The sequence below is a fragment of the Perna viridis genome, chromosome 3 (genome assembly GCF_037379345.1).
Source record: "Perna viridis isolate PV_CMFRI_1.1 ecotype Kerala chromosome 3, ASM3737934v1, whole genome shotgun sequence".
Lineage (NCBI taxonomy): Eukaryota > Metazoa > Mollusca > Bivalvia > Mytilida > Mytilidae > Perna > Perna viridis.
Window position 1 is genome coordinate 13,774,082 of NC_142447.1, and position 18,596 is coordinate 13,792,677.

Below are 18,596 nucleotides of genomic sequence, written 5' to 3' on the forward strand. Positions count from 1 at the left end.
TAGAACTTGTTCTTAATCACTTCTGCGCTTCCGAAAACAATAAAAAGGCTCACATAATGTACGAAACAAGATGACGCAGATAAAAGAAAAAGTCAAAAAGTTGGTGAAACATGTGGAAACGAATTTCTGTCGAATGTGTAAAACTCTTTGAATTGTCGAATAGAAGTCTATGTCGTTTGACAGCGTCTGATTCAAGTTCAAGATTTGGTAAATTATTTTGCATTATGATGTTGAAAATCACTTGACAAATTGAAATTATATACTGAAATCAATCTCCACAACTTCACATAATTAAATTAATTTGTATCATGATTCTCTGTTCTAAAGAGCTATAAGATGTACACAAGTGAAAGGTAAAAAAAAAATATATATATATATATCTCCATGGCCAAAACCCAAACACAGGGTATCGGGTTGTTTCGCCCTAGTTACATGTTCGCCCTGATTCAGTGATTGGTAAGTGGTTTCGCCATTATCAATTAACAGGTAAATGATTGATGTTTTAATAAATAAAAGGTATTGTTATTCATGATAAACTAATTAGTACTCTAAAGAAAAATAAAAGAAATCGTTAAGAAAACATGTTTGCAGAAAAGAAGTAATTAATCCTAATTAAGAAGCAATTAGGTGTTTTATTGAAATTTTGATTGGTTTTTCAATTGTTAGGAAAATTAATATAACGGACATTGTTATTACAGAAATATTCTTCAAACAGTAATTGACAATAGATGTTATTTTCAGCCTTAACTCAGCTTGCAACCTTTTGATCTTCAAACAATTGCCGAAAATGTATAAAAGACATAAGTTCGAACTGGCATATTCATTCTTGAATTTGTATCTTGACATGTCCTTATGGCAAAAAACTTGTGTATTTCTTGAAACCAGACAGTCCGACCTCGTCAACATGCCATCACTTGTGATGCATGTAACAGATGGCAGCACCGTACATGTGATACAGGTAGGGAATGTTTTATCTAATTTAGAATATCATTTTTTTATTTTAAAAAAATCTAAAATTCTTACATCAAAGTTCTTTCATGGTCTTTCAATAATTTTCTTTTAATCATTTAGTTAAAGTATTTATTTAAAATTCTTATAGAAAAGTTACATTTAGTTTAAAATTTTTATTTGAATTTCTGATACATGTATATATAAAAGTACAAAAATTTCATTCATATTTTTTCATTTATTTTTTGACTTATTCAATTGAATTATTTATTTAGTAATTGATATAGAAAATGTACATTGTTAAAAGTAATTACATTTATTTAAAGTATTTCTTTATTTCTTATATTAAAGTATAAAAGTCATATTCAAATTTTATCATTTTCTTTTTACTTATTCATTTAAAGTATTTATTTTAAAATTATTATAGAAAAGTTGCATTTATAAAAGTAATTACATTTATTTTAAATATTTCTTTTTTCTTTCTTATATAAAAGTATAAAAAAAATATAATAGTTTTTCATTTATTTTTTACTTATTCACTTATTTCAAGTATTTATGTAAAATTCTTGTAACAAAGTTACATTAACAGTCTTATATTTATTGTCTCTCTCTTTTTTTTGGGCATTTCATCCAGGCAGTACCACCAGGCCCATAACAACCAGCAGGAGTTACACTTCATCTGCAGACCATGTGAAGACAACAACTGGCCAGCCAGAACCAGAACCCATGCAGGTCGACAACCCTATAGATGCCAGCTTCGATGTTAACCACATTCATTTTTTATGAATTCGATGTTGGCTAATGTGACAGGGCAATTGTTATTGTTGTTATTTTTTTTCTTATGTTTTTATTCATTAAAACTTTATTTTGATTATAATCAGTTTTATCATGCTTATCTGATGTATTTGCCTGATTTATGTTGTATAATACATATTGATAAATATACTTAATAAATAAATAAATCAAAGCTTCTGTTTTGTCATTTGCATGCAATTAATTACCAAGTACAAGTCAACTGAAGACAGCAAATATATATATATATATATATATATATAAGAAAGAAAGAAAAACAGCAAAAGAAAAAAAAAACAAGACACTCCCAGAGCAGGACATGCTTACATTTCTAGTCTTACATTATTTGATAGATATTAATTGTTGTGCAGTTTTACATTTGACTTAGTTTATTTACACACAAATTGCATAGGCTTACATGCTTTTTCACAAGAGACATAGTATAATTATAGTGAATAGATTCAACGAAAAAAAATCAAGAATATTTTTTGATATGGATACTGACATGCATTCATTTTTATTAATAAAGCATCTGAGATCGCTAAATCCTTAAATTCACTATTTTATTTTGACATACAACAATCATGGCGAGACCACCCAGGGCGAACAAGATTTAGGGCGAACCGGTATTAGGGTGAAACCACTCAGGTGCAAACCCGAAATTAGGGTGAAACAACTTGGATTCGTCCCACAGTGCAACCAACTAACTCTTGTTAGACCGAACATTTTTCAAGTTTTTCCATAATACACTGGGAATTATTTAATTAACCTTTCATATTATTACTTGATTGGAATGCAAATTAAATCCCGAGGTGTAAAATTTTTAATGGCAGTATAGTGATCAATATGTTTACCTGGTCAGGGAAAAAAATTAGCAGTTGCTCAGTAGCCCATGGCTACTAGATTTTGATCTGGGCTACCAAACGTTTGGGTAAAATTAAGTTGAACATACAGAGAATATTAAACGAAAATATGGTCAGGGCTACCACTTGTATTTCCTAATCTTTACCCCTGCTGGCATTTGAATGTCATAACAACCTCTAGACAAATATGTTTAGATAATGAAGGTTCCAAAAGCAAGTTAGAAAAGGATGTGTTAGTATTTTAGCTGAAAGAAGTCACAGTTTTCGAATTTAGCAGAAGTCGAAGGAAGCTCATCTGTTCAAAGAATAATCAAAAGAATGTAATCCAGGGACAAAGACCAGACATGGAGAACAGAAATACACAACAAAGAACATAAAGTAACTAAAATCATACATACAAAGTAACAAAAGCAAATGAGCAACTCTGACTCCACTAAAAACTGGGAGTATAGAACAGGTGCACTGGTAGTGTAAGCATCCTCTGCTTTTCTAGAAACACCCTCTGAGTTGCCCGGGGTAGACAAACGAGGAAAGGAAAACTATGACCGTTTGAATAAATCAGTTCATGATGACGACCATAAAACTTCTGTAGTGATTACTTCAATTTTGTAGCAACATAACCCTGTTCCAGAAGTCTATTTGTTAGAGTTCTGATGTGATATAAAAAGTCTGCGTAGTTTCGGCAAGCTCTGGCACAAGGTATGAGTTGTGATATGAACACTCCATATGCAGGTGCTGAAGGGATGTGCCACAGATGAAAGGAAAGTTGACAATTCTGATTGAAATATCATCACATTTGTCGTAAAGTTTGGTCAATAGTTTTCTTTTACCAATGATTTCTAAATGTAGGTCAAGATTTGAGAGTCACTGTAAAAAAATATTAAACCACTGCAGATTCATCCTAAATTTGATGTTTGTACTTTTGCTTGCAAACAACAACTTGGCAATGAACAGAAATACCAACTTTTACTGTTGATTTCTATAGTAGACTTTAAAATTCCTTGCTTTGAAAGAACCATTTCATTCCAAACCATAGATAAATTTGTATTTCTTGTTCTTGTGTATGGGTCCCCAAGATAAAATCTCAGTTAAGGGTCAGAAAGTAATGTTGGCCTCATATGTCTACCTTCTTAAAATTATTGTATTAGCTTACAGTTATATTTTTTAACTTTGATCAGATGATCTATTACAGGTGTTTTGTCATCAAACCACTAATTATTACTCTTGTTACATTTCATTTGCTTAAATATGATTTTTTTCTTTTGTCTTATTCAAAGGTACAACACATCTTCAACATAAGAGAATATCAACTAGTTCTGCATCCTTTAAGAACCCTAAAGTTATTCAAGCTCCTATTGAACCAGAAAGTCATCCCATTCCTGAGGAAGGATCTTATCTTGGACGATGGCCAGATCCATCTTTAGTAAAGGAAGAGAAGGCAGGATTTTCAATGGAGAGAGTTGAGTCTATACTCCAGGATCTTGAAGATGAAATTGATTATAATGATGACATGGTAAATAATGCATTTGTGTTGATTACTTTTCAATATGTGTACATGTACTTTGTATATTTTAAGCACAGGTTACAACATTTTTTGTTAGGCCAAAAAAAAAATATGTCTGTTTCGGGTTTCCCAACCGACCCTAATTTTTTGTCCCGACCCTAATACATTTTTTCTCCAAAATTAACAAAATCGGTAATTTCTGCCGATTTCCAGGTCACATTAGCATTTGAATAGGAGACTGATTTATATCACATAAATCCAGGCGTATTACTGATAATGATGAGCACAATGGAAGCAACCAGTATCGTGGCACTAAAATATAATAAATGCTGTCACCAAGAAAGCAAATCTCTCGTGTCAGCGCTTTCAAATAGACAGATTGAATAATTAGATTTTTCTTGTGCAGGTTCAATTATAACTTAAACAGATCATATTCAAGAGCCTTTTATCCCCCAGTCTTTGTCCAGTGCCAGACTGATAGTTTTAGACTGATAGTTTTTAACAACTAAACATTAAAAGCCTTAAGGAGGTTTGAATTTTGAAGTCCAAAACACAAAACCAGACAAAATTATTAGACATAGAAGACACATAGAACAACACTATGAAGAAACATATTACAATCAGCAACATGAACTTTACGTCAAACATGATGACTTTTCATTCAGAATTGTCAACTTTCCTTTCATCTGTGGCAACATCCCTTCGGCACCTGCGTATGGGGTGTTCATATCACAACTCATACATTATGCCAGAGCTTGCTGAAACTACGCAGACTTTTTGTATCGCGCTAGAACTCTAACAAATAGGCTTCTGGAACAGGGTTATGTTGCTACAAGATTGAAGTCATCACTACAGAAGTTTTATGGTCGTCATCATGAACTCGTGGATCGTTATGGTGTATCCATCTGCACAATGAAAATTGATTTGATCAACGTGTCATACTTTTTCTTTCGTCTACCCCGGACTTGACTTTTCATGAGCAACTTGGCAGGTGTTTCTAGAAAAGTGAGGATGCTTACCCTACCCGTGCACCTGGTCCATGCTCCCAGTTTTTAGTAGAGTCTGAGTTGCTCATTTGCTTTTGTTACTTTGTATGTATGATTTCAGTTACTTTATGTTCTTTGTTGTGTATTTCTGTTCTCCATGTCTGGTCTTTGTCCCTGGATTACATTCTTTTGATTACCACTATAACCTTGGTTCCCTTGTTACTCTTGCATAAGTTCTAGGGTGAACTCAGCTGCTGAAGATAGGGTAGCGGTTTCTGCTTGTTGCCACTTTTTTATAGTACCAGACATACATTTGTACATCTATAACATACAGGTCCGACATTCTTCATACTCAAGGTTTAATAAAACAAATTAATGAAAATTTTGATAACACTTTATTCATATAAATATGCATTTTTCACTTTGTCTTTCAAAAAATACATCAATGAACAGAGAAATTTGTAACTTTTTAAAATATATTTGTAGGTAACATTTTAAAATATATTTGTAGGTAACATTTTAAAATACAGTATATATGCTTATATTTTGTTCAAAATTCCTACAAAAAATAAGTGTATTGTAATAAAAGACATGATTTATAGGTGTGTATGTTAAAAATTAAACTTTCTACTTAAAACCATACACTTTCATGACTTAAACATGATGCTATTTTACAAATATAGGCTCAACTTTAGTCCAGAAAAAATAAAATGAAAAAAAAAATGAAAATGCCTACCTACCTACCCTATTCCATTGGGAGGAATGTAACCCTCAACAGACATTTCTTTTTGGCCTAATGTAAGCTACATAACTCATAAAACTATTGCAAATTGAGATGAGAATCAACAATTTTTGAAAAAAAAGAACTTATGCCATTCAAATGACAAAATGCATTGACAGGGTTTAAAGCAAAATATTTGTCACACGAGAAACATTTTAAAAGGTCAGCATGTGCAGTTCATAATAGATACAGTAAGGCCAAATAATATTGATTATTAGATTCTCATCTCCTCCTGCCTACTGACAGAAATTAAAAAAATTGGGGTGAAAATTTCAAAATCAGGATTTTTATCGCATCATTTTCTAGAATGAAATACTACAACAGACAAATATTTCATTTCTTGGTGACTAAAATTATGTTTCTTCTCTGAAACTGACGTGGCTATGAATATAGAACATATGTTTACTTCAGATAGCTAAAATTAGGTTAGCAAATACCTGGTAAGAATTAAAAAAGTAAATATCCTCCCAACAAACCCATTTTTTTGTGATGTTTGGATGAGAATCTACCATTTAACTTTATTTGGCCTGTGTTATAACCATGAGTTTTGAGGAAAAGACACCATAATTATTTTATATAGAATTATTATGATTAAAATGGATCAAATTAATAATAATGGTTTATTGGCGATCAGGTCGAGGGTAGGCTATGTAGACTGTGTAAGGGTATTGTATCTTTGACATACAATAATTGACCCGAATTGGCAAACAAGTCGAGGATAGGCTGTGTTAACAACAGACCGTGCAGTCAGAGACCCATTTTCTATTAGAATGTGATCTTTATAATAACATTTGAAATGACACGTTTCATAATATATGTAATTTTAATGAATATACATTCTTGAACACTATTGCTAAGATGAATCTTTTAATATCTGAACATGCATCGAAGTTAGCAAATTTTATTGTCTGAGCTTCCAATTTAAGACATTCTCACATATACAAGTAATTGATCAATTGATAATGTTTTTTTTTTTATACTTCCATTTTCAAATTCCTTTTTTTTTTGTCATTATGTAAAAAAAGATGCTCTATTGACAATCCGTGACTATTTTATTATTTCTATATAAAATGGTTGAAATATAAGGTGACTTATAGGTCCATAGTTATCATTTATGTTACAACAGGTCACTATAATAAAATAATTACTTACTTACTATATTATAAATTATCTGATACAAATTATCTACAACAAGCAAGAGAAAAAATCAGTCCAGTCCATTATTTTTTGTTTTCTTTTTTCAAAGTCTACCATTGTGTATAAACTTATAAGTATTCAGTTACATATCTTATTTTAGGTATAACTGTATAACTTCCTTTTATCGTGCCCTTTCGGCAAATGCCGAAGGGGACTTAGGTTTGCACTGCATCCATCCGTCAGTCTGTCATTCAGTCTGTCAGTCCGTCAGTCACACTTGATTTTCTGGACTTTTTTTTGTAATGCCTCATCCAATTGATTTCATATTTGGTATATAGTCTTATCATGACAAGTTACAAGTTCTATTCGAATGACGTTATGGTTGAACGATTTTTACAGATGTTACGGCCCTTGGACATAGAAAATTTCATGAAATTTTATGTTTTCCGGACTTTTTTATGTAATGCCTCATCCAATTGATTTCATATTTTGTATATAGTCCTATCATGACAAGTTACAAGTTAAGATCGAATGACATTATGGTTGAACGATTTTTACAGAAGTTATGGCCCTTGGACATAGAAAATTTCATGAAATTTTATGTTTTTCGGACTTTTTTTGTAATTCTTCATCCAATTGATTTCATTTTTGAGATATTGTCTTATCATGACAAGTTACAAGAAAAGTTCGAATGACATTATGATTGAACGATTTTTTTTTTTCAGAAGTTATGGCCCTTGGACATAGAAAATTTCATGAAATTTTATGTTTTCCGGACGTTTTTTTGTAATGCCTCATCCAATTGCTTTCATATTTGGGACATAGTTTTATCATGACAAATTACAAGTTGAGTTTGAATGACTTATGGTTGAATGATTTTTACGGAAGTTATGGCCCATGGACATAGAAAATTTCATGAAATTTTATGTTTTCTGGACTTTTTTTTTGTAATGCCTCATCTAATTGATTTCATATTTGGTATATAGTCTTATCATGACAAGTTACAAGTTAAGTTCGAATGATGTTACGGTTGAATGATTTTTACATAAGTTGTGTCCCTTGGACACAGAAAATTTCATAAAATTTTGTTTTCCCGACTTTTCTTTGTAATGCCTCATCCAATTGATTTCATATTTGTTAAATAGTCTTATCATGACAAGTTACAAATTAAATTTAAATATTATTGCAGCAAAATGGTTTATATGGAACTTATGGCCCTTTGACATAGAAAATTACATAAAATTTTATGTTTCATCATTTTGATGCAAATTGCTGCTGTCATTCTAGAGTTATTTGCCCTTTAATTCATAATAACGAAGTTTTTTTCAACTTTCCAAGTGATAGAAAGAGAATGTCTTTATGCAGCTTTCTGTAATGCAAAAATGTTATTATCTACTGTAAAATGAAGCTCAGGTTTGATTTTGATGGAATTTGCTTTTGCTGATTAAGAGTTATTTTCTCTTGATTGTTAAAAAATAACACCATCCTTTGTTAGTTCACATATATAAAAAAAATCTCGTAAAGGCAATGAGTTCAAAGGCCGAAAGGGGACACTGGATTGCATCAGCAATACTGTCAGAATGCTTGTTTTCTCTTATTTTACAGCCAAACCCAAATATGATCAACCCTTATACCCCAAAACAAAAGAGATGTGTGCTATGCCAGTATAATGTAAAATTAGATTATAAGGTAGGTCTTTTATGCACGAAACATTTACAATATTCATGATACAGTAATACTTGTCAAAATAGTCGGAACTGCCTTGATATGCATATGGAGACATGGCCTTGTCTTGCCATAGACTTTAAAATTGGTAGTCTTAGCTTCTCACCAAGCATGTAGCATATTGGAGAAAGAGGGCTGAATGGTAGTTTTGGACTCAGAACATGTGGGTGACACACCTTCCTATGAGCTATTGCATAAAATTTGATTGAGCATGTCTGGTCTGTTCAGTTAGTCAAAACATTCTCTTCCTTGAATGCATGAATATCTGCAATATGACTACTAAACCAATCAAAGAAACAAAATGCTTTGTTCGGAAATAGAATACTTATACAACTACCTTTCTTTTAACATCCAGTTACACTAAAGCACATGATACACTTATCCCAATTTTATTGGTTTTAACAATTTAGATCATATCCTTAATTTTTTTTAATTAAACCATGAAATTTTTCGTGGCAGTTTCATTTTTACTGTAAGACCTGTAATAAGAAAATTAAACTGTTGTGAATATTTTCTTAGAAGATCATTATAATATGATTTAAACATGATTGCAAATTTAAAGTTTGTGTGAAAATAAATTGATCACAGAAATTGTGAAACAAATGGCATGATATTTCTCTGTTGACAGTATCACAAAATAATTAAATTTTTCAATTCTTCCTTTTCAGAATGTCAGACTACTTAGTCAGTTTGTTTCACCATACACAGGAAGAATATATGGCAGAAAACTAACAGGCCTCTGTATACCTATGCAAAAAGAGATTTCACGATTAATAAAACAATCACGAACATTTGGTAGGTATAGAATGAAGTCTCGCAGACTGAGATAAAAGCAGGGATTTTTAGAATTTCCTATTTGTATGTCTGAACGTAAATTTTCTGCCACTCAACTTTATAATACAATAATACAGGTGTTCAAGACATGAGCTCCAATTTAAAAAAAGAGAAAACATAACTTTTAGGTTTGGTGGATTTACTTGAAAGACCATGATTGAAAAAATAGATTTTTTAGATTAATTCTTTTTTAATATATACACTGTAAAAGACTGTAAATCACAAAATTCACTTATAATTTACTTCTTAATTATTTGGCCTTGGTCACCAAAACATAATTAAAAAGAAAAAAAAATTCATTAAATCAAACATGTACTGAGAAAGGAGCATGCCACTCATTTTCATGATAATATATATTTTTTATACATGCAGTGTTCTAGGATTTTTAGAAATTGAGGTTTTCACGGGAAAAATTAATATAAAATCAACTTTCCCACAGTCAGTGACTGCTTTCCAAACAAAACAAATCCTTACAGCATATGAATTTTTCAACTTGCCACAGGAAAGTGTAACTAAGTACCTAACTTTCCCTGACCCAAATTTCACTTGCCCCGGGTAACGGGAAATAGGAATCCTGGAACACTGACATGCATCTGACAGGTTGAAATTAAGCACTCTCCTGGTGGCCTGCAGCAAACAAATTTTCATGACGGGCAATTCCAAGTAAAAAAAAACATGCTAGCTTTGCCACCTAATTTTTTATGTTTTTTCTTTTCAACATATCATAATGGCAAGTAAACTTTACTCTGAAGCAGTTCAGCTCAGCTTCACCATCTAGATAAATGTTTTAATTTCTATCCCTGTCATAATCATCAGTGAAAGCTGATCTGAGGGCAATTGGGCTCAGTTAATCTATCCCACATAAACTTTTGGGAAAGCTGTATCACAATTTTTTTTAAACCAATCGTTAACATTGGTTATCAAAATCTTTTACTATGGGCAAACTTGAAATCTTATTTTTCTGTTTTTGTTTTTTGTTGGCAATTTATAATCTATACTATGTTAAATAATACCAAATTTGTACCATTAAAATGATAAACCCATACAATGTACGGTACATGTAGATAATATAACACGAGGGTGGACCAGAAATAGACTTGGTCTTGTTCTAAAGTTTACTTTTTTTTTATTTTCAGGTTTTATGCCGTATACCTACAAGTTAAGTGACTACCAAAAAGATCCAAAATTATTTGACCCTTTCAGGCCTTCAAACTGATGATTATTTTAAGAACAGAAAGTTATGACATATAGTGCTAAGTGTATGGAATGTGAAATCTTTGTGATGTTCAGATTTTATTTAATACATTGTCTATACCGAATAAAACAATTTTACCATGAAAGTGTTGATCTTTTTTGAAGTCTTGCAATTATATATTGTGAGGATTTTTAGTGAATGTTTTTTTTAAGGGTTGGAAATTTTAATAGCTTTTGGTTAATAAAAGAGTTTGTTATTTTAGTGATCTATGAACTACTGTCTGTAACCTTACTGCAGAGATTATTTTTTTCTCAATTTCTATAATTATTGAAAAGAAATCTGGGTTTGTAATTTATTTTAAATACATCCAGGTTTGTTATTCTAATACACCTTTTTAATGATTTCCCTACCTAAAAAAAAAGATCTATTTTTCAATGCACCCATTTGAAACAACCAATGTTCTATATTTTAAGCTCACCTAGACCAAAGGCCCATCTGAGCTGATTTCATCACTTGGTGTCTGTCGTTTGAAAACTTTAAAAATATATCTTCTTAAACCACAATTCTGACTAAGATGATTTTTGGTCACCATCCTCCTTAAAAGTATTTAGTTTCAAAATTGTACACAACATGTTCGTTGAAGGGGGGAGGCCCTGTTTTGCTTTGTCAATGTCTTTACTCCATATGCAAAATTACAAGATGTGTAATTATTAAGTCAGTTTTGATTCCAGACTCACTTGACAGGAGCATAATGAAATTTTTTGCAGTTTTTAGCCAATATCTTGAAATCCAAAATATAAAGAAGTTTAACTTTCAATTGATGAAATGATCCTGTTGATAAGGCCTAATATGAGGCAAGTGTAACCTGTAAGAGGACAGTGTTGAATGTATTGATATTTAAAAAAAACAAGTACGATCTTTAAAAATAAAGATAGCCAACGCAGTAAAATTGGGAAACAGAACTGTGATCAGGTGACTTGCATTTCCATGGAAGAGCGTCTTTAAGGTCAAAGGGTAAAAAGCAAAACTATACTGACTGTCAGAATAATAATGCCTTTTACAGTTTTACATCAACTAGGATATATTTTTCTTTAGTACTTAAGTCTCCTTAGATTGTAGAATGACTCGTTGTAAGAGTTACTGCCCTTAAAAGGCAAAAAATCTATTTAAAAGTTTTTTCGCCAATATCTTGAAAACCACAATAGATAGAAAAAAAACTTTTACATGATGAAATGATCCTTATGATAGTTCACATGACTATGTTAAAGTTATTGCCCTTGAAAGGTGAAAAATGAAGCAGGTGAGTGATTTCAGGTTCCATGGAGCCTCTTGTGTCATGCTGATGCCATCATCAATAGACATTTCTTGTCTACACAGTTACTTGAATATATGTATAAATTTTATGAAATATTGTACTACAAAAGGAAGGCAAGAAAAACCGGCAATATATAAAAAACCAATGTTAATGTAAAATATTTTTAATGAATATTAAAAGACTTGTCTGGTATGTTCCTCAGTATGGTTTCCACTTGATCGCTGAAATCCTCTTGTATGAATGTCTTCATCTACAAACATAAAACAAATAAATCTAAAATTGCACACAGAAAATCAAGACATTATTGCACTCATTTACTGTTGCAATAAGTTTTTTTGTTATATATTAAAACATTTTACAATCCTAATGTTTTTGAGAATTATTGCTTTTAGTTTGATTTACATGATGAGCTGTTTTGGAATGGATAAAAACCATATTGATAGACAATTTTGGTATACAAAAAGAGAAAAAAGACAAGTTTTGAGAAAAATCATGTTTAATGAATACTGAAATTTATCTAATACCAAGTATAATACCGGTACATGTTCTTAACAGAACAAGTGTAGCACCATATCATTTTCATAGGATTGGATATCAGTAATATGAATTGGTAAGGTACATTGACTTGAGACTGATGGCCGAACATGGCTTAATTGTAGAAAAAAAGGAATTTTATAGGTACTTCAGTATGAAAAAGACATGTCTGGGAAGAAATCTGTTTTATTATTTTACATAACAAAAGATCCCAAAACTGGCTTTAAAAAAAATGTTGAAAACTGTTTCATAAAAAGATCTGGATTTTTAAATATACATGTAACTGACATCAAAAACAAGAATTATTCAAAGTTTTTTTAATTTTTAATTTTTTTAATTTTAATTCATTTATTTGCTTTTTAAAGTTTTCTATAACATAAGTCAAAATTAAAAATCAAGGATTTAATTATGGTTCAGGAAATGAGCAATAAATGGATGACTTCAATAACTGATGAAACTCCATTGGATATATATGTAGGTAAACATAAGTACAGTAAAATCTGTCTTAAGCTGAACCCTGAACAATCTAAGAATCTGTCTAAAACAGACAATTTCTAAAGTCCTTTTCTACCTGTTTAAATGTATTTTGAACCTTGATAAACCAAACACTTGTCTAAACCAAACACCTATCTAAACCAATTGTAGTCCACAAGGGTTCAGTATAAATAGGTTTTACAGTATAATGAATACCCTTGAAATAAAATCTAGTGTACCTTTTTGTGTTTGTTTTTCTTGGTTGGTTTTGCATTGACCTCTAGATTAGATATGTCCACTTTTGACAATTCATCATAAAGGTCCATTGGACTTTTACTGCAAAACAAAAAGGCATGTCATCATTAACTTCGTCTTAAACTAGTAAATTATTAATCTATTCAAGTTTCATTAAAAACATACTTTCTAAGTTTTAGATGTTCTGTGAACAAACAAGATATCCACTATTGATATCTGTAGCTCCAACATATGTATCTGGTCATGATACAAGCTAAGTTTTCAAACAGGAAGTGCCCAAAAGTAAAACCTCAACAGCTACATAAAGCTTGTATTAAAATATCAAGTGATATTGACAAGGAGTTTCAGAGGAAACTGTTATTAAAGGAAGTGTAATGGACAGATGCAGTGAAAGAAATTAGCAGTAGGCCTATGGACATTGTCTACTAGTATATAATACTTTGCAGGTCTAAGTTGGACTTTGATTTTTTTCACTAAGAGTACAATGTGTGGTCTATGTAAAATGAAGATAGGTCTACGTTGACCTGAAACTTAGTTTGGAAGACTGCAGATGGACACACAAGGGTAAAAAAGGATATCCACTCCTTGTATAAAATGTCTAATACACTGGTATTAAACTGTACCTCTTTCTTCTGAGCTTAGTATTAACTCTTATAGGAAAATTTGAACTGCCATGAAAATTGGGACAAGTAAACATTTGTCCTATGACTTTAAAACTATAGGAAGTGTATCTGATAAAAGTACCAGAAATCCAAGTTTGAAAAGTGCAAAACTTTTAATATACCATAATTCATGGTCACTAATTTCTTGCTTAGTTTAAAAATAATTGAAGCCAAAAGTGTGTTGGAAACATAAACAAAAGGACACTGTAAACATAATAATTTTCTTAATGTACTAATTTTTCGCTGTTTTCGTGGTGAACAGAAAACTGTGAAAAATAGTACACGCGAAATTGATTTTTAACACTATATAACGCTAATCATTTTTTGAAACTGTGAAAATTGATACCCAAGAATATTTTCACTTGACAGAATCCGTGAAAATTAGCAACCACAAAAATTAAAAATAAATCAACAACTTTTTTTTGAAATTTTGATACTTTATATTAACCATATATACAATGTTATACCTTTTGAAACCTGGAGGTAACTGGCCTTCACCTGATACAGGGGCCATTCTACCAAGGTGAACCCCGTATCGCTGTACTGAAGGGTGGAAATGTTTCTAAAAAACAAAGAATAAGTTACCAAAAGAAGTAAACAGTATTAAGAAAAAATAATCTACCCATTCATATAGTTCAGTTAAATTATTACCGTAACCAACAGCCGCTATTTGCATTCATTAAGACAAAAATTGTGAATCCATCAACACCATGATCACTATATACAAAAGAGGAATAATGGTACTGTGAAAGCATTTTAATTCGTGGATACCAATTTTTGTGGATTAGGGAAGAAACACAAGTTTGTGGATTCTAGATTTTCAGTATACACATCAATGGAAGTTTCCTTTGCGTTAGGGACCAAAATTTGTGGTTTGGCCTACCCACGAAATCCATGAAAATTGGTACCCCACAAACAATAGTACTTTCACAGTATAACTGAATGACGCAACTTGAGTTTTGGTAAAATAAAAAAGACATCCATTAAGGGTCATAAGCTTACTTCTGCAGTTTTACTAAAATTGTATATTCCATTTACCAGTAATAACAAAAAAATATTACAAGATCACTACAACTATCTCTTCACAATATGTTTGGTATTTTTTATGAGATACACATTTGTTTGATATTCTTAATTCATGTGCACTTCCAAAATTGAATACTATTATTATACACATAAACCTAATACAAATGCTTTGTTCAAATGATTTTACAAGACATTCACCTTCAGAAAAGAGAGTTCCCACAACATTGTATTCTGTGCATGACAGTGTTCTGGTTCTGATAGTTCTGGTAGATACACACCACTTCCTTGGCTCTCATTGTCAAACAACATCTCAGTATATTTATAAGTCTACAAAATAAAAAAGGAAAGTTTTTTTACGTGTGGTCATTACAGTGAGTAAAATAGTAAACTTGAGGTAATAGAGATAGATTTCCCTTGATTGACTGACAATTATCTGATTAACTTCCTCCAGTAGTTAAGTGGACAATTGACAAGGTAATTTCAACATCGATTCCATATTTATTTAAATCTGTGTCTAATAGAATATTTAAATCTCATCAGTTCATCAGTTAATGAAAGAGCAACTTTATTCCCTATAGTTTACTATAGTACCAGCTGTAATAGCATGAAGCACAGACCAAGGAGCTAAAAGCAGTTTATTTAGTTCTGTAGTATTTTTGCCATATGATATTTTTACAATTCCATGTCATGCATTATCTATAGCAAATTGGATACAATTAAACAAAAAATCTGAACGGAAAAAAGGTTACAGATATTAAACTAAAGAAAACACTAATACATCAGTTAAGTGATATCACATATTCATTCCAGTTATAAATGTATGGTGAGAACAGGCCTTACTTACAAAGATTGGCATTTAAGTTCAATGCTTTGCTGAAGTGTCTTTCATTAGAGTTCAAGATATGAGTGTAAACATACTTACAAGATATGAATGTAAACATACTTACAAGCATAAAGTTCCGAACTAAAGCTAAAAAAGCTATGGTTCCGCTGGGTAACTGTTGTAGTGACAGACTAGTTAATCTCTTAGTGTATGCCAATATCCTTTGCTGTGAAACCTGGTAAAATATATGCATTAAGGATGGTTACTCAAATGTCATACAATAAACATGACATGGAGATCAAAACCATGTCAAAGGACTGACCATGTCCTTAAACCTATATTTTTGACCTTGAATTGTAATGCATACATTTTTCAATGTGAAATTAAGAAATAATGTACACAGATTTCATTTTATCGTTGTTTTACATGGGCTGGTCATTTATGTCATCTTATTTTACCCCAAGCAAAAGCAAAAAAGGAGTCACATTGAATTATTTATGAGATCTCCCACCTACACATTACATGAGGTCAACAGTAATATCAACCAGAAAAAATTATATGTAGTTTACTTGTAATTTATTCATCCCAGTAATTTTAAATACTGCAACTGATTATTAACTGACAAGAAAGTGTTGTTTTCAAGATAAAACATAAGCATGCTGGTTATATAAAAATTTAAACCTTGATAATTTGCTAAAATCTTACTCAACTCAAATTTGTTCTATCACTTGAGTCTTGAGTCCAGTTGGTTTATGCTGTTCAATTTCCTGTGAGAACATATTTTAGATTTTTACTTATATTGTGTTTTATTATCTGTTTTTTTATCCATTGTCCTCATGATATATGTCCCTGGTATCACTTTGTCCAGTGATTTGCCCTTGTTTGGTCCAGGGATTTGCCCTTGTTTAGTCCAGGGATTTGCCTGTGTTTTGTCCAGTGATTTGCCCTTGTTTGGTCCAGGGATTTGCCATTGTTTGGTCCAGGGATTTGCCCTTGTTTAGTCCAGGGATTTGCCTGTGTTTTGTCCAGTGATTTGCCATTGTTTAGTCCAGGGATTTGCCCATGTTTAGTCCAGGGATTTGTCTGTGTTTTGTCCAGGGATTTGCCATTGTTTGGTTAAGGGATTTGCCCTTGTTTGGTCAAGGGATTTGCCCTTGTTTTGTCTAGGGATTTGCCCTTGTTTAGTCATGGGATTTGGCCTTGTTTATTCTTGGCATTGGCCCTTGTTTGTACCCTCAGTATTTCTACCACTATAAAACCAGGCCCAGATATTTTGCAATTGAAATATTTCGACACTTTGTGGGAGTTCATATTGTTAATGCTTTACTTTTTCTCTATGACATCTTGTTTCTCTTATCTTCAGTTTTTATGTGTAATCTATTTTTTTCAGTTTGCTACATTATTTATATATATATTGTCTTTGTTTCATGTGTTCATGTTTAGACCATGTTTTTGGATTTTGATGTATTTGAATCATCCCGCTGCTGATGGTTTGGTACCTTTTTTGCCGATACTTATGGAACTTACCAGTCTCTTTCTTCTATTCATCATACAATGTATACAGTCAATCACAAGTGGCATATCTCCTGATGAACTACCTGTAAATATAAAACATAATCATGATGTTGCATGCTTATGCCATTCAACTACTTCTGGTTCATACGACTAATTCCTACAATAAACAGATACAATGCAGTAGATAATCAAGGTACCTGGAAAGGGGAAACATGGTACAAGTCCATCATGCAAAACCAATATACAAAATATATAACCATTCCCTCTAGTGGAAGATGAGAAATCTGTTTTAAAACAATGTGACAGATGGATGATTGGATTGACGAAAGGACAAAGTGATTGCAATATAGCCCCACTCTAATTAGTAGGGCATAATTATTTAATAACAATTCTGATACTGTAAGCCAGAAGACTACCTCTTGTGTTGAGTCAACATCTGTGTTAAAAGTTTTAAAAAATGATTCTCTAATGCACAATTGTCTATAGATATGGCCACTGACAATGCTATAGAGTCAAAGTTCTCCAAATTGCCAGATACCATTGGCCATTAAGGCCCCACCAGTCATTTTCCCCAAATATCATACAAATGGCAAAAATACATTAAGCTATTTTCAGAATTGAAACAACTGGATGAAAAAAATAATCCAGGCAAAATATTTCATTTAATGACATCAATTTTTGAACTAAGTGAATACCTGCATGAATCTGTAACAGTGTACCATACATGTGTGTATAGAACTTCATTGGATCTATGTTTAGAGCACTACCCTGTCCACTGAGTATGGTAAATGCTGTAAGAATGACATGAAGAGACTCCTTGTATGACAACTCCTGTAAAAAAGTATAAAGTTAAATGAGTTTGGAGCTTATATCTAACACAATACAATGATAAGATGACTCTTCAATATTGACCTGATTTTCCAGCGCAACATAAAATATGTTTATTCTTTGTAAATGGGTGTTTTCCATTAAAGATGACCCATTTTAAAATAAGGTCAAACACTCTGGTTTCTACTAATGTCACAATGACAGATGTGGGAAATTAAGAATGTATAACCACTGACCGTGCAAAACAAAGAAATATCAGACCCCAAAGTGTAAGATTTCTAGTTCTCTAAGAAGGCTCTGTCTAGTTAGAGAACATTGTTTGTTTGTTTGTTTGTTTGTTGGGGTTTAACGTCCGAGCAGCAATATTTCAGCTATATTCAGACGATAAAACATGAAATT

At 31.6% G+C, this 18,596-nt stretch overlaps 2 protein-coding genes across 3 annotated transcripts in view; one reads left to right on the forward strand and one right to left on the reverse strand.

Annotated features, from left to right (window-relative positions):
- Window positions 1–52: 52 nt before the first annotated feature.
- Window positions 53–10,910, forward strand: LOC148621091 (uncharacterized). The gene is made up of 5 exons (XM_088575131.1): window positions 53–207; window positions 3,881–4,116; window positions 8,617–8,700; window positions 9,405–9,531; window positions 10,707–10,910. The coding sequence occupies exons 1-5, from the start codon at window positions 111–113 to the stop codon at window positions 10,784–10,786; spliced, it is 624 nt and encodes a 207-aa protein (XP_088431257.1). The 5' UTR covers window positions 53–110; the 3' UTR covers window positions 10,787–10,910.
- A 1,317-nt stretch (window positions 10,911–12,227) lies between these two features.
- The window catches only part of LOC148621092 (nucleolar complex protein 3 homolog), a 30,822-nt gene continuing 24,453 nt past the window's right edge, over window positions 12,228–18,596 (reverse strand). For both annotated transcript variants that reach the window (XM_088575133.1, XM_088575134.1), the window contains 7 exons: window positions 18,065–18,200; window positions 17,382–17,452; window positions 15,979–16,089; window positions 15,230–15,358; window positions 14,473–14,567; window positions 13,328–13,424; window positions 12,228–12,330 (listed from right to left, as the gene is read on the reverse strand). In XM_088575133.1, coding sequence (XP_088431259.1) covers window positions 12,244–12,330; window positions 13,328–13,424; window positions 14,473–14,567; window positions 15,230–15,358; window positions 15,979–16,089; window positions 17,382–17,452; window positions 18,065–18,200 — 726 coding nt within the window. In that variant the 3' untranslated portion in view covers window positions 12,228–12,243. The remainder of the gene's footprint in view (window positions 12,331–13,327; window positions 13,425–14,472; window positions 14,568–15,229; window positions 15,359–15,978; window positions 16,090–17,381; window positions 17,453–18,064; window positions 18,201–18,596) is intronic.